Source organism: Lupinus angustifolius, chromosome LG19 (assembly GCF_001865875.1).
Source record: "Lupinus angustifolius cultivar Tanjil chromosome LG19, LupAngTanjil_v1.0, whole genome shotgun sequence".
Classification (NCBI taxonomy): domain Eukaryota; kingdom Viridiplantae; phylum Streptophyta; class Magnoliopsida; order Fabales; family Fabaceae; genus Lupinus; species Lupinus angustifolius.
This window is the reverse complement of record NC_032027.1, coordinates 9,415,114-9,432,656: the sequence shown is the minus strand read 5'-3', so window position 1 is coordinate 9,432,656 and position 17,543 is coordinate 9,415,114. Positions and strand designations below refer to the sequence as shown.

General features: G+C 30.9%; 1 protein-coding gene across 1 annotated transcript; it reads right to left on the bottom strand.

Moving 5' to 3' along the window:
- On the bottom strand, window positions 14,969-15,610 carry LOC109333973 (F-box protein At1g80960-like). Its single transcript, XM_019569550.1, has one exon. The coding sequence runs from the start codon at window positions 15,608-15,610 to the stop codon at window positions 14,969-14,971; it is 642 nt and encodes a 213-aa protein (XP_019425095.1).

The window sequence follows — 17,543 nt, the reverse complement described above, 5'->3', positions numbered from 1 at the left end:
GTCATGATGCACATCTTAGGCAAATAAGTCTTCAACAAGGTCTTTTTAAGCTTGTATCATAGCTAGGATAAGGGTTTTTAAGAAAAGGATATAATGCTCAAAACTTGTGTTTTCCATACCCACCATCCACTTTTCTTCTTTATCCTATTTTCAACATTTTTCAAACATGACATTAAACTATTGAGAGAATTTTTCAGGTTTTGATAAGGATAACCTATGATTAAGGCGATAATTTTTCATGAAAGGTTCCTTTTGTGGTCCTTGATATTGCACTTTTTCCCTAACTTTTGCCTGAGATATTAATTGAGGATTCTCAGCAGGCTTTTTTACTTATTGTTTTGTTTTTTTAGCAAGGAACGTTCTTTGTATTTTCTTATCCATCGGTCACATGATTGATGTAAAATAATATTTTTCTTTAATAATTGAATGTCAAAGAAAACTCTTGAAAAACTGCTCTCCCTGAGCTATTGAAATATTGAGGGTTATTCAAAAATTATCTCCTTTCATGATGTCTGGGCTCAAATGGGGTGACTAGGGATGTCTCCATAGTGTTTAAGAATTACAAAAATGCCTTATGTCATCAGAGAAATTTGCTTGAAGATGTACATCATTTATTTGGTTTTATATTTGCATCATCCTCCATTTTATTTTTGAATCATTTTTTTTATCAAATACCTCCTATTAATGCATTGATTAATTTTATTTGGGTTTACTTGGTAATTAGTTTTTTGGTAATATGGTTAGTGAAGTTAGTAAGGTTAGGTATCAGATGGTGAAACTTGTATGATCAATGTATTAGTATATACTTGTTAAAAAGATATGCATTTGTAAATAAATCTTTCTGAGTAAATGCTTGAATGGTTTAACCTTGATTATGGTCCTCAAGTGAAGAGAATTTTTAAATTAGTCTCCAATTTAGTTGGGGTTGAAGACAATGCACTATCGAGTATGGACTCAACCACAAACTGAGAGTTCTCTATCTTCTTAAATGTTTCAGTTTTAATATTGATTGCTTTCAGTCGAGTCTAACAGTATTGCTCTTAAAACCAGTCTTCAATTGATGAGTGTCCTTAGCAGTGGGATCATGAAATGCATGTAGAAAAATGATTTCTTATTGATGCATGATATGCATGACGTGAATATTTTTTTCTCTTATCATGTTACTTTGAATTGAAATGCAACTTATTACTCAAAATGATGCATGAAATGCAAGTGAGGTCGACCTTGAGCTATACTTAAAAATGATGATGTATTTCATTTATGATTTGATGTATGAATGATGTGAGACTAGTATTTTTAAAGCATATGATGCATGCATGTGATTGATTTTTGAATGCATGAAGGCTATGAGAAGGTGTATGAAATGTTTTTATAATGAGATGACATGATTTATTACAATAAATACAATGATATGGTGAGGTATGAGATTAAAACATATGATATAGTAATTCATGAAGTATAGTTTTTGAATAATTTTATTTTGATTTTTTTGATGAATATATGCATAAGTGAATGTTTGTATGAGTAATGTGTTTATTTTTTAAATTGCATGTATACATGAGTGAATGCTTAATAATTTTTATGCATGAATGAATGCTTAAGTCAATGAATGATTACTTTTCTTTCTAAGTGCATGAATGGAATTTTTTAGAATGATTGAGTGAATGAATGAAATATAAATGAATGTATTATCATTGTATTTTTTTATGAATGTATGCATATTGTATTTTTATTTTTTTAAATGAATGTATGAATGAATTAAGGAATGAGTAGAATAGTGTATGAATAACGTATACATGGATAATTGAATGAATGAATGAATAAACGCGTAAGCCAATTAATGAAGATTGTTATTTTTTAATGTGATGAATGAAGGCATAAGTCAATCGAATTTTTATATTTTTGAATGTATGATTGAATGAATGAATGAATTTTTCTTTTCGATTGCATGAGTGAATGAATGTGTGAGTAATGTACTTTTTTTAATGAATATATGAAGGCATAAGTCAATGAGTGTTTAAGTGATGTATTTTTATTTTTTCATTTTAAATGCATGAATGAGTAATGGAATGAATCAATGAAGGAATACATGTTTGAGTTATATGTATTATTTTATATGAATGAATGCATGAATTATATATTTTTGGATGTATGAGTGAATGAATGAATATATAAATAAAGTAGAGAATGTATGAATGAAGTATTTTTTCTTTCTTTTTATTTTAAAAATGCATATATGGATAGCTAATTAAAATAATGTATGAGTAATGTATTCTTCTTATATGCATGGCTGAATGAATTATTTTGAATGATAGTTTTTTTAGTTAGCATATGCATGGATGAAATGATTTTTTTGAATGATATGTTTTTTAATGTGTGTATATATAATGAATAAATGCATGCATAAGTAGTGAGTGATCAATTTTCATATATCTATGTATGTATGAATGTATATATAAGTCAATCAATAAAAAATTTCTCTTTGAATGCATAAATCAATCAATGAAGATTTTTATTTTTGAATGCATAAGTCAATCAATGAATATTTTTGTTTTTTGAATGCATAAATGAATGGATAATTGAATGAATTTTTGTATTGTATTTTTTATGTTTATGCATCCATGAATGATTTTTTTTAATGATGTATTTTTTATCAATGTAAGATGAATGAAATGTCTGAAAATACAAAATGCATGCCTCTTAGGGTAATGAACCCTATCTTGGTGTTGGTTTAGCCATCATTACGATTAATGAACAAATATATATATATATATATATATATATATATTAAAAATGATTTTCTGTCTTTCCGACTAACTTAGGGCAAAAGTGGATTTCCCTATTTATCTTTCTAATAATCCCCTTGGTGGGGGAACAAGACTTCTAATCATCGAGGAGCTAGAAAGAAAGTAAGTAAGAAACATGACAAGAAAGTGAAAGGACTCTTAAAGATTAATGAGTCATCTTCTCAAATCCACAAGAAGGAACATCATGATAACAGATGTCGTTTCTGTAGAAAGATTGGGCATTTCCAAAAGGATTGTCCAAAACGCAAAGATTGGTTTGAAAAGAAAGGTAAGCCTAGTGCTTATGTATGTTTTGAATCAAACTTAGTTGAAGTTCCTTATAATACTTGGTGAATTGATTCTGGATGTACTGCTCATGTTTCTAATACTATGCAGGGATTAATTACGACCCGAACTACAAGACCAAATGAAAAATTTGTCTTTATGGGAAATAGAGTGAAGGTTCCAGTGGAAGCCGTCGGGACTTATCGTTTAATCCTTGACACTGGACATCATTTAGATTTATTTGAAACCCTTTATGTACCTAATATATCTAGGAATTTGGTTTCTTTATCTAAACTTGATGTTGCTGGATACTCTTTTAAATTTGGTGATGAATGTTTCAGTTTGTATAAATATACTCATTTAATTGGTAACGGTATATTATGTGATGAATTATATAAATTAAATCTTGATAATCTTTTCTCTGAAACACTTCTAACCTTGCATCATAATGTTGGAATTAAGCGTGGCTTAATTGATGAATGTTCTGCTTATTTGTGGCATAAACGTTTGGGACACATTTCCAAAGAAAGAATGAAAGGATTAGTAAAGAATGAAATCCTTCCAGATTTAGATTTTACCGATCTGAATATTTGTGTGGATTGCATTAAAGGTAAACAAACAAAACACACAAAGAAAGGAGCCACAAGAAGCACTAAGCTTCTTGAAATTATACACACAGATATTTGTGGACCTTTTGATGTTAATTCTTTCAATAAAGAAAAATATTTCATTACCTTCATTGATGATTATTCACGTTATGGACATATATATTTATTGTATATTACTGAAGTTGAAAGACAATTAGATAAAAGAGTGAAAATTATCAGGTCTGATCGAGGTGGTGAGTATTATGGAAGATATGATGAAAATGGACAACATCCAGGTCCATTTGCTAAATTCCTTGAAAGTCGTGGCATATGTGCACAATACACAATGCCAGGTACACCACAACAAAATGGTGTATCGGAAAGGCGTAATAGAACATTGTTGAATATGGTTGGGAGTATGTTGAGTAATTCATCTTTACCCATTTCATTGTGGACTTATGCTCTAAAGACCGCCATGTACTTATTAAATAGGGTTCCTAGTAAGGCAGTTCCAAAGACTCCTTTTGAACTATAGACAGGAAGGAAATCTAGTTTAAGGCACCTGCATGTTTGGGGGTGCCCGGCGGAAATTAGAATTTATAATCCACAAGAAAAGAAACTGGATGCAAGAACAATCAGTGGTTATTTCATTGGTTATCCAGAAAAATCAAAAGGGTATTGATTTTATTGCCCAAACCATACAACAAGAATTGTTGAGACTAGGAATGCTAGGTTCATTGAAAACGATGAGATTAGTGGGAGTGAAACACCACGTAAAGTGGAAATTCAAGAAGTGAGGGTACAAGTTCCATTTACTTGTGTCCCTAATAATATTATTCCTCAAGTTATTGAACCAATTAGTAATGATGGAGTACAACAAAATAATCTCATTACTGAAAATGAAGTTGATGAACCTATAGTAGAAGAATCACAAGAGATAGCATTAAGAAGATCTCAAAGAGAAAGACGATCTGCTATTTCTGATGATTATGTGGTTTACCTACATGAGTCAGAATGTGACATAGGAATTGAGAATGACCCAATTAACAAGCCATGGATAGTAATAATGCTGATAAATGGTTAAATGCCATAAAGATGAGTTGAAATCTTTGAAACAAAATGAGGTTTGGGACCTTATTGAGTTACCAGAAGATTCCAAAACAGTTGGTTGTAAGTGGGTTTTCAAAACCAAACGTGATTCTTATGGTAACTTAGAACGTTATAAGGCCAGACTTGTAGCAAAAGGCTATACTCAGAAATATGGTATTGATTATAAAGTGACGTTTTCACCAGTCTCTAAGAAAGACTCACTTAGGATTATCATGGCATTGATGGCTCATTATGATTTGGAGTTACACTAAATGGATGTGAAAACCGCCTTTCTAAATGGGGATTTAACAGAAAAGGTCTATATGGATCAACCAATGGGATTCATAGAGAAAGGAAAAGAACACATGGTGTGTAAACTTAAGAAATCAATATATGGACTTAAACAAGCTTCACGACAATGGTATCTTAAGTTTAATGATACTATTGTATCCTTTGGGTTTAAGGAAAACATTGTTGATCGATGTATATACCTAAAGGTCAGTGGGAGTAAGATTATCTTTTTGGTTCTATATGTTGATGATATCTTGCTTGCAACTAATGATCTTGGTCTTTTAAATGAGACTAAGATGTTTCTCTCTAAAAAAATTGAAATGAAAGATATGGGCGAGGCAAGCTATGTGATTGTAATAGAAATATTTCGTGATAGATCACAAATACTTTTAGGTTTGTCTCAGAAAGCATATATTAACAAAATTTTAGAGAGATTCAGAATGGATAAATGTTCAGCATCTCGCGTTCCAATTCAGAAATGAGACAAGTTCAGTATGATGCAATGTCCAAAGAATGATTTGGAACGGATGCAAATGGAAGAAATTCCTTATGCATCTATAGTTGGGAGTTTAATGTATGCTCAGACTTGTACGCGACCAGATATTAGTTTTGCAATTGGAATGTTAGGAAGATACCAGAGTAATCCTGGTATAGAACACTGGAAAGCTGCAAAGAAAGTTCTGAGATACTTACAAGGTACAAAGGATCACATGCTTACTTATAGGAGATCAAATCATCTGGAGGTGATTGGATATTCAGATTCAGACTTTGTCGGATGCATAGACTCAAGAAAGTCTACTTTCGGTTATGTGTATTTATTAGCTGGAGGAGCTATATCATGGAAGAGTGCGAAGCAGACTGTCATTGCTGCATCCACTATGGAAGCTGAATTTGTGGCATGCTTTGAGGCTACAGTTCATGCTAAATGGCTACGGAACTTTATTTCAGGACTTGGAGTTGTTGACAGTATTGCCAAGCCGCTGAAAATTTATTGTGATAATTCTGCAGCAGTCTTCTTTTCTAAAAACGACAAGTATTCCAAAGGTGCTAAACATATGGAGGTGAAATACTTTGCCGTTAAAGAAGAAGTTCATAAACTTAGAGTGTCAATTGAGCATATTAGCACTAACCTTATGATTGCAGACCCTTTGACGAAAGGGTTACCTCCCAAAATATTTACTGGTCATGTAACAAATATGGGTATTATGTTTGCAAATGAATGTTGAACATTATGTTATTAATAAAGTCTCAATATTTTGACACTTCGAGCTCGTTAATATTTAAGTTTCTGATTAATATTTTATTTTCACACTTATGTACACATGTGAGAATGATAATGTTGAAAATAAAATTTTCTTTCTAAATGACATTATTATATGATTCTCATTAATGTGTCATGTTAAGAATAAAGCTAATATAGTAGTACATGGAAGGGACTATATCGAATAAATGATGTACAACCGTCATGACTCTTATTAGTTCTTCTTCTTAATCATGACTTGAAATGTAATGAATATGGAAAACATATTCTGAATATGCGCATTATGTTTGAGGTTTATAAAATCATGAATTGTATTGTCACATGAGACAAGTGGGAGAATGTAAGAAATATGACTCTTGTGACATGAATGAATGTATTATTTCATTGTTTGAATGATATAACTCTTGGATGAAGAGTTATCAATGAAATGTTAAGACTCTTGGGAAAGAGCCTATATATACTGCTTGATGGAAGCATTATACTAACAAGAAAAAGGACCAGAAACATTGTCCCTATCTCTGCCCATAAAGATCGCTCTATCAGCCATCACTTAAGGAAGAGCATATAAGAACGGGAAGGAGATAGAAGAGTTACTCTATAAACCAAGAACACCAAGAACACAAAGAACAATTAAATGGAGGATCGTATCGCCATGGGTAAATGTTAGTAAACTGTAACTATTCTTATAATGTAAAAACTATAATTTCTTAAGATCCATTTACACATGACTTCCAAATAAAGTTTACACGATGATGATTGGACAATGTAGAAAATTGTGGAATGATGACTAACCGCTTGTCGGTTTACACAATAATGACCCACTGATTGATCAATAATAACCTACTATAGGCCAATATTGTGCATGTCGGCTACTCAACGAAAGTTTGCTGCTTCAACTTTTTGGGGGAGCGTCATTGATTTTGAGGCTCCTTTTAGCACATATTTTATGAACTTCTTCTACAATATTTGTAGCAAGGGCTAATAATGAACCAAACTGACTTGGTATTCGTTCGAAATTTAATTCGTTATTTAGTTTGATAAATTTGGTTCATGAACCAAATGAGTTAAACTTGAGTTGGAAATTAGACTTGTTAAATAAACGAACCAAACTTGAGTTGGATACAGTTCGACTCGTTAGGTTATTGAGCTAGCTCGATTTGTGTATAATTGTATATATGTATATATATATATATAAATAAATATATATATAAATTAATTTATATGTTTATTATGACTCATGCATTATTTTTTATATTTATTGTTATTATATATGTAAACATGGTTATATTTAAGTTGTCCAAATGAATCAATCGAACTGAGTCGAACAGTTCCCGAACTTTAACCGAACCAAACTCGAGCTAAAAAATAACTCATATCGAACTTGAGTCGAGTTTCGAGTCGAACCAATCCTCATCGAGCTGAACTCTAGTTCGACTCATTTCCAACCCTATTTTTCTCGTTTCAACTAAAGACATAGGTGGCTATTTATAGTTGGATAAAAAAAAATGTTTTGTTCACGTATAGGAATGATATTCTCATTAAAAAATATGATAACAAACTTCCATTTTCCCTATCTCTAAACCAAAAAAAGGTTGTTATTTATTTTTAAGAGATAATCACAAATAGAAATCTGAATTTTCACAATCAATCAGATAGCTCATTATTTAATTACACTTTAAAGTAGTGTAACAAACTTATAAGCACCCTTAACATATATTATCTTGTTAGATTTTACATATAAAAATAAAAGGATAAAAATCAAACTTCCCTCATCCTTTTGAATTTGAACAACGACCTGATAATAATAATTATTTTGTAACTTTATTTAATTATTTGTATATTTTCATATTTATTTATTAACTAGTATTTTATATTTATTTTTGAAAATTTGTTTTTTACTAAAAACTTATTTTGGTCATTCAATTTTTTATATATGCCAATTTGACCTCTAACATGTAAAGAGGATTTTGCTCCTGATTTTTGGCACGATTTTGATGAAGACAAGAAGATCATCAAAAAGAAACAAAAGGAAGAAGACCTTGAAGATATAGAAGACCAAGCTTCAAGAACAAGAGTTTTTAAGTCTTCAATGTAGGTAGTTCTATCCTTAATCTTTTATACAATTAGTAACCATGCTCAAAAGTGGAAAACAATTTTTAAAATCAATTGGAAACTCATAGTCAAAAGAAATCAATTTTTAATATGTTAAGTATTGAGTTAATTGACCTGAGTAACATGTTACTAGACCTGAGTAGCAGGTTACTTGAACTGTGTGACAGTAAGTAATAGTTTACTAGGACTGAGTAACATGTTACCAAACTGATTAATGAAACCCAACAAAAATAACATAGGGTAACAGATTACTCTAAAGAGTAACCAATTACTCAGTTAGACATAATGTTTGGGTAATCGATTACTGAGTGCTGTAATCGGTTACAGAGAATTGTTACACAAGATTTTTAAATTTAAACTGAACAACTTTCATCCAAAACGAATGAGATTCATTCCAAATGATTCCTACCTTCATCTTGGAGTATGATGGCTGGTTGGAAGTTTATTTAAGGGCATGAGACAGTCATTTCTAGAGACACATAATTGCACAACTTTCATATATAATTCTTTGCACTTTGTTTGTGCAATTTGATTTTTAACTTTCATAGTTTTCTGACGTTGCACATAAGTGCTTTGTCTAAAGTTTTCCTAACTTAAATAGTAAAGAGCATTGTGTACTGAGTATAGAAAGAATCTAAGGATTGCAAGTTATGGAATTATTATATCTTGTAAGGCAATCCTTATCCTAGCAAATTCTTCATTAATATTGTATTTACTTTTCATCATAGGGTGTGGTGGAAAGGAGAAGAGTGTTTGCTTAGAAATCATTTTCTTCTAAACTAAGTGGTGAGATATAGGTGAGTGTGTGATGTACATGTAATCTCGGAATGATATTTATAATTACAACTCAATACTTCAGCGAAAAATCTCTTGTGATTCAATAGTACCCACATAGCCTTTAGTAGACAAGAAGATGAGCCATTGTAAAAATTCATTGTATATTTTTTCTCTTCTATCCACTCCTTTTAATTTTATATTTTGTACTTGGTTATTCTTCTCCTACATTTTCGCTGCAACATACTCTAACTTTTTATAGTAGAAAAGTTTAACCTTTTCATCATAGGGTGTGGTGGAAAGGAGAAGAGTGTTTGCTTAGAAATCATTTTCTTCTAAGCTAAGTGGTGAGATATAGGTGAGTGTGTGATGTACATGTAATCTCGGAATGATATTTGTAATTACAATTCAATACATCAGTGAAAAATCTCTTGTGATGCAATAGTACCCACATAACCTTTAGTAGACAAGAATATGAACCATTATAAAAATTCATTGTATATTTTTTCTCTTCTATCCATTCCTTTTAATTTTATATTTTGTACTTGGTTATTCTTCTCCTGCATTTTTACTGCAACATACTCTAACTTTTTATAGTAGAAAAGTTTAACCTTGATGAGAAAATTAATTCATCTGTCTTAGTTGTTACCTTATACTTACATAACTATTTTTAGTGCTCAAAATATATTCAAAAATATCAAATGGGAGTTAAATTATTTATCTTTAATATTCTTTGACACATGATACAAATTAATTTAACTTGTATTTGCCATCTTTGAGCATATTTTAGATTAATATTTTTCTAGGGATGAAATTAGGAAGCTTTACTCTTTTTAAATCAATTTTATTTTTTGGGCGGAAAAAATTGGGTGATTGTAGAAGTTAATAGTCTAATTAATAAAGTAGGAAATATTATTAGTTTTCAAACGAGAACTTATCTTTATTAAATATTAACCAAAAATAATGATTTGCAACCCCACACACGCATACAAGTTTATATTGTATATATGAACAAGTTTAATATTTATATAATAAAAATATAATATATTTTTATAGTATGAGTGCATTATCTATTAATGGTATGTTAATTAATTATTATTGACTCTTAAATAAATCTAATATATTATTTATTGATTCTGTGAAGAGTTTTACTTTAATAATATAATTAGAAATGTCTTTAGGATGAGTTATACAAGAAGAAACTTCATAAAGAGCAGTGATTTTTTTAAGCCGGTTATTCAAAACTTCTTTAATAAATAAAAGTAGATGAGACAATCCGTTAGCTTGATGATTAAAAAAAGTGTTTATTTAATTTGTGAAGATTCTTCGGACCTCAATTATTTTAGTTCTTTACCTCCACGTCATTGTTGGTCCCTCCATATAAAGAATTTCGGGAAAATTCTTAATCTCTCTGAAAGTATCAAATTTTCCTAGTTCTCTCTAAATTCAATTTGGAACTTGTTGGACCAGACTGCGACTGAGAGCCTCCAATATTTGGGAGTTCCATTGATAGGGGTATGAGAAGAGTGAAAAGCCACAAATAAGATACCACATCTTAAACCAGAACCTTGAGATGTTAGTTATCTGAACCTTTTCTATTTATAAACTTTTTCACTCCTCCCTTTATATCCAATTTGAGACTTCACACTTGAATAAACCTAATCCCATCCACTCCCTAACAAATCAGTAATGTCACTCCACTCAACTCCAAAATAAGCTCACTCCACTAGTTCCATCCACTCAGTCCATCTACGCACTCCCTTCACTCTAAATTTCCTTTAGTTTCTCCAAATCCTGCCAATTACTCCATGGATACCCTTCTTTTGAAATCCCTAATTGACTTAAATTTCCTTTTCTTCCTCAAAATGCCTACACTACGCCAGAATTATAAATCAACATCACAAAAAATTGTTATTCAACAATGCTCTCGAGCGCTGTTTATATGACCACAATAGAATGTAGGATTAAATTCAATAACGTTACAAAAAGTGCTGTTGAAAGTGGACATTCAACAATGCTCACTCAAGTGAGTACTGTTAAATATCTACTTTCAATAAGGTTCACTCAAGCGAGCATTATTAAACATCTAATTTCAACAATGCTTAATGACAACTTTAAAAGCTAAAAGGGCAAGATATTTTTTGCTAGCTTCTTCACCAACTTCTTATTCTTGTTCAGCTTCTTCAAGGCTTCAACATCCATGCAGTCTAATCCTTTCTTCTCTGCTTGCATATTAGAGCAATACAAAGTTAGCAAAAATTGAATGAATAATTATTTAAAAACTCTAAATAAGGTTGTAAATAATAATAATATCTCTTCAACATGTTGCAGCATCACCAAACATACTCCTTTTGAGGATCCTAGATTTGTCCCAAGGTGAAGAACAAAGTAGACTACATAAGTATACATCCATGATCTCATTAAAGTCAAAATTAAAATAAACTGAAAAGAAATACACCACAAAGTATAAATGTGAGAGGAACAAGAATCCATCCAACAACCACCCAAGCTGCAGAAGGAACAAGTAAATAGAAAATACCTCAAAGAATTTAACTTACAAGTATACAATACAGTGCAACCTACATATCGAATAAAGTACAAAACCATATTCACCATAAAGAATAAGCCCATGACATAAAATTATAGAAATACTAAAGATATCCAAGAAAACACAAAAACAAAACGAGAAAAAAATATAAAAAACAGACCAGGCACAATAAATGCAAGAAATAACATAATAACTGTCACTCCCAGGAATAGAATCTTTGACTTTTTGAAGATCTTAGGATGTAGCAAGGCTTTACATCACAAGACCAACATCTTATTGATACAACGAATGAACCCATAGAAACGGAAATATTAACTTGATCTAAATATTATTTAGACTTTATGATTAGTAAGTACACTTCTCATATACTACAAAATAGAATTGAAACACCACGAAGAGTTATTCTATTATGTTGCATATAGTAGTAGGAAAAAAACCAACTTGTGTTTGATCCTATACGTAGTTGATGCTAAGTCACGATAAAATGTAGAGATTATGTTACATAGTCTAAAAAAATATAGAACTTTGTTAAATATCTATAATATAAATCAGTCATTTGATAATATTAATACTAGGTCATTGCTTAAAAGGAAAGCATTGTATCGTTGGTTATAGTATTAAAGGAGCAAAGACCACTCCAATATCGCTTAAATTTAGTAAATAATAAGCAAGGGTTACAATGCTTATGTTAAACATACATGTAAAGAAATTATTTTGTCAGTCTAGGATATGAACATAAATATGAAATATACACACTCTCACATGTAAATCAATGTAAATAGTAGACACAGTGATTATGAGGTTGACCAATTTTATATGCCCACAAGGAACTTAGTTGTTGGGAAAATGGTAACGGAATTAGAAGCTTCAAGTTTTAAGTGGTGGTACACTAGTAATACAAGATCGAGAAATGAGATGTGTATGACTGTAAATTAGGGTTGAGTATAGATGCTCCTTCCTCTTTGTATACTACAAATTCATACATTAATAGAGCTTGACGTACAATCCAAAATAGAGTTTTGGTTATCGATGTAAGGATTAAGATTAGTCTGGAGAGAAAAGGACAATATAGAGTTCTAAAAATTAAATAATATAAATTGAAGGGAAAGGAAGGTAAGAGATCCAATCAGGGGGCATTGGAGGAGGGCTTCAAGAGGTATAGGAAGTGTTAAGGATATGAGAGGAGATGATTGATGAGTGACATATGTATAATAAGGGTTTCACAAACTTTATCAAACATGTACATGTATATTCCACCAGTATTTTCTCTATATTATGCTAGTGAGCGATATAGATTTGAGCTCAGTAACCCGCTCGAAAGTTCGTAAAATTTAATTGAGCCAAAGTCGAACTGAAAACATAATTCAGCATTGAACATAACTCAAAACTCGACTCAAGTCGATCCTAAACAAATCGAGTTGATCTTAACTTGACTCATTTTCACCTGTAGAATATTAAAATCACATTGCATAATATTTCACTAAAGAGAAACCCCAAATTATTATAAATATATTGTTCACATTTCAGTGACATTTAAATTGAAGCGATAAATTTCTTCCTGAAGTTATTCATATCAAGTTTCTCTCTATCAGTAGGAGATTAAAATTATTGAAATAAACCAAACAAAGAAAGTAAGAAACATGCCTAATAAGGAATGTTAAAGGATAAACATCCCTTTCATAAAAAAAGTATCAATTCATAATATTACTTGTATTAACCTTCAAATTGATGGAAAGTTGTTAGAAGCTTTGGGTAGTGACAACAAATATTCATCATCTTCCGTTAAGGTATTGCATAATATGGTGACTTTCTTCATCATTGTGGCCTTTGCTATTAGGTACTTCACAAATTCTACTTCTAGTTCATTTCCTTTGAATGCCTTTATCTACACAAACTTCAGCTTTTCATGTACACAGTAGCACAATTCTTGTTTCTCCCAAAACATTGAGATAGGATATGGAAAATCATAGTCATTAGGGCTACCAATAATTGGATTCTCAATATCCTGTGAAGCAAAAGTATATTATGCATCATATATACTTGGATAATAATGAAATTTCCCCAACAAAATATTAATATAAGGATTGTAACTCAAGGATAATATTACATATTGGTAGAGAAATTTCAAGAACTTGTAGAGAAGTACATAATTGTAATGCAGAATAAAGATCATGTGCATCTCTTATGTGGTTCAAATCCAAATCCATTGACAAGGTTGATAAATTTTTAAAAATGTTGTTGCTTGAATATACCTAGGAAATAGATAAGAAAAGGTTAGCAAATTAATATATATACTAAATGAAATATATAATCATACATAGAAGAAGTGATTTAAAGATCAAGTAGACAAGATAGTCAAGGATGATTCATGGTTCCACCGTTGGAGAAGTTGAATGACAATATGAAAAAAGAGGGAATTTTACCATAAGGAGGGAGCATGTCACAAACAACAATATGGAGTTTCATATCACCTACTTAAGTAAGAACAATAACATGAATGTGCCCAATAAATATCATGTCAACAAAGTTCAATCCATATAATTGGGTCTTCTCCTATTATGTGTTGCTTCAATTAAGTTTTGGAAGGAAATGAATAGAAATAGAAGGCTTGAGAATAATAATATACATTTGTGAGACGATTCTAAAGCCTTCCATTTCCCTCTAAAAACTTAGCTCAAACATACCCTTAGATAATTCAAAGTCATGTCAAACTAAATTTGGAGAAACTCAAATAAAATTAGAAGTGCAATCCATATTTTAGCATTTTCAACAAATGGTTGTTTAAATGAGGTTGAAAAGCAATCTTAGGGATTAACCATGGCTACTATATACAGGGTTCGGTCAAACAAGTTTCTAAAACATTATATTAGAAGAGTAAAAGATTAAGATATATTATAATGTAATTGATGTAGTTAAGAAAATAAAACTATTCAAAGAAACTTACCACTGCAGAATGTTCGAGAATTTCCCAGCCTTTCACAATAGAGTACCCTTCATTTATAGCATGCATGTTTCCAAACAATGAGTAATAATAAGAACTGAATGTTTTCAGGTTTGGTGTATAGATGCTTGCAGCATTTGTAGGATAAGTTAAAGAATCAAGCAACAAAACTTCAAGATTCTCACATGAAACTTTTAGCTTATCCACACACAGACCTTGGAGCTTCAAAACTTTAAGACTTTATTTCATGATAATGAGTTTGTTAAATCCAGTAGACTCATTCAGAGTAAAGTTCTACAACACTACACAATTATTCAGAATATCGTTGATGATCCTGTCAGCCAAGTTGATCTTCTCCAGCTTTAGGGTTTTAAGGTTTTTGCAGCCAACAAATGCATTTGAACAATTAATATTGTAGTTAATCATTTCAAGCGAACCTAGACTTTGAAATATCCCCTTTGAGAAATTGAGCTTAGGAATGTCATCTTTGAATAGGAACCACTCTCCCATTTCTCCATTATCAAGCTCACACTCAAGGCTCAATTTTTGAACCCCTTCCCTAGTTTTAAGCACATACTCAACCCAAGATTGAACTTCCCCAAGCAAAAGACTCTTCCATAAGTGCAAAATGCGGAAACTAGGTAAGTCACCATAGTGATGAAACATGATTCTATACACAAGAAGAGCATACCTGTTAGCTCCTTTTGTAACATCTTTGGTTGGTACAAATTTTCTTGAAATTAAAAGTTGTGATAAAGGCTTTATCAATTTCTTCTCATTCAGTTCTATGTGTGTAGTATTTCTCCAAAGATCTTTCCATTTCTTTGAAAGGATACCACTTCTTATAGCTTCATCAAGTGGAAGAAAAGTGAGGATGTGACTTAATACATTTGCAGGTACTTTTTTGGTTAAATCTGGTATTTCATCACTTCCCATTTCCAACTCCACCTTTGATCTCTTTTCTAATCTTCTTTTTGGGTTGAACATCAATGAAGAAATTATAGGATTCAACATTTAAGACAATACTATGGTGAAAAATGTGAGAATGGGAGAGGAAAGTTGTGTTACGGTTGTTCATCTATATATCCATGAAAGACATGTGTCAGCTTGTAATAAAATTTCACAAAATATCTTTCTTCTTTTCGTGTTGATTAAAATTTAAAAAAATCTAAGTTTATTAAATTTCCTAATAATGATATGGAATTGTGTTAATGAAAATTGACCCAAACAATAAATGTAGGTTGAGATTTTTTACCAAAACTGAATTGTAATATTTACTAATTAGAATTTATTTACATTGCAATAGATCAAATGAAAAAATTATATACGTTATATTGTTGAATACATGTATTTTTTCAACTCAACTCAAAGTCAATGTTATATTCTATATATGGTAAATGTCTACAACTCATAACTTTGTTTCTATATTGCTACAATACAAATTTGCATAGATTGCATAAAAGATATTATGTATTAAACTTATTTAAGATTATAAGTATAGTGTATTTTCTTAGAGTGATGATTGTAAGTATAGACTATAAGTATAGTGCATCCTAGTCATCAATTCTATGAACTGAAATGGTTTAAATCTAATAACTAATTCAAACCATTGGATTCCCCTAGAATTGATGGCTAAGATTGGGAGTAAGTTTTACTCTTAGAGTAAGCGGGTTCCTCCTCATTTTCTTATTGTTTGATAGAAGAGAAAGAGAAAAGAAAAAGATGAGAAATCTGTATTTTCTTCTATCTTTCGTTTGTTTGCTATAGTAAAAATGAGAAGAGATAAATAATAATATTTGTTAAATGTCAAAACTACCCTTGGAACAATTATATGATTAAAAAAAATTGTAAGTAGTAAAAAATTAAAAGAAAGAAATGTATGTAGCGATAGTGTAACAATATTTTATATTATCACTGTATTATACACCATTTATTTTTGTTAGATGCCTCTCATTTCTATGCCTTAAAAGAATTTTATGACTATTTTATGGCTCTCTCTAAAGACATTTTGTGTCACTTTTATGGCTTTGTTTCCAAGCATCCAATGCTTCATATCCAAGATACCAAGACTTTGCTTGCCTATAAAAGGACACATATAGAGAGCTTCAAAATCATCTTCACAACACACAACATCTCTTTCATTTACACATATATTGTGAGTGCATTCTTGGTGAGAATTCTTGTTCCATTTGAGAGAGTATTTGTGAGAAAAAATATTGGTATTTGTCCTCATCATTATAAGAGGATTTCTTGTACTCTTCTTTTTTACATAGTGGAATTTTGCTCTTGATCGCCCGTGGTTTTTTTTCCTCTCACACTGAGGGGTTTTTCCACGTTAAATCTTGTGTGTTATTTTCTTTATACTTTACTTTCTTCTCTTTTGTTCTCAATTGATTCAATCCTGTGCTTCCGCATTGTGCTCTATCCTTAACAAACAAGAATAATTAGAGTGAGTCTTCTTCCTCTACATCAGAAAGTTCAATAGAGAAAACGTTCACCTAGTGACATATATATATATATAGCAAGTGTTCTCGTGTGAGTGTCTTAAGGTGAGTCTTTTGAGTCATAGGCAGGTTTTCTGTGTTTTAGGTATACATTTTAAGTATGAATGAAAGACTAGTGTGTAGGGTTTTGTTTTAAAATCTTTGGGAATCAAACATTCAACGCTCACTAAAACAAGTATTGTTGAGTCTATCACTTTAAACAACGCTTAGTGAAACAAGCATTGTGGAATGTGTGAGAAACAACAAAACTTGCTTCATGAAGTGTTGTTGAATATTTTAGTCATACAATCAACAATGCTCAGTGAAACAAGTGCTATTGATTATATATCTGCCTATCTCATTTAACAACGCATTACACCAAATTT

What these genes read in the sequence shown, in the direction of transcription:
- LOC109333973 (XM_019569550.1), bottom strand. Translation starts at nt 15,610, where the DNA reads ATGGGAAGTGATGAAATACCAGATTTAACCAAAAAAGTACCTGCAAAT.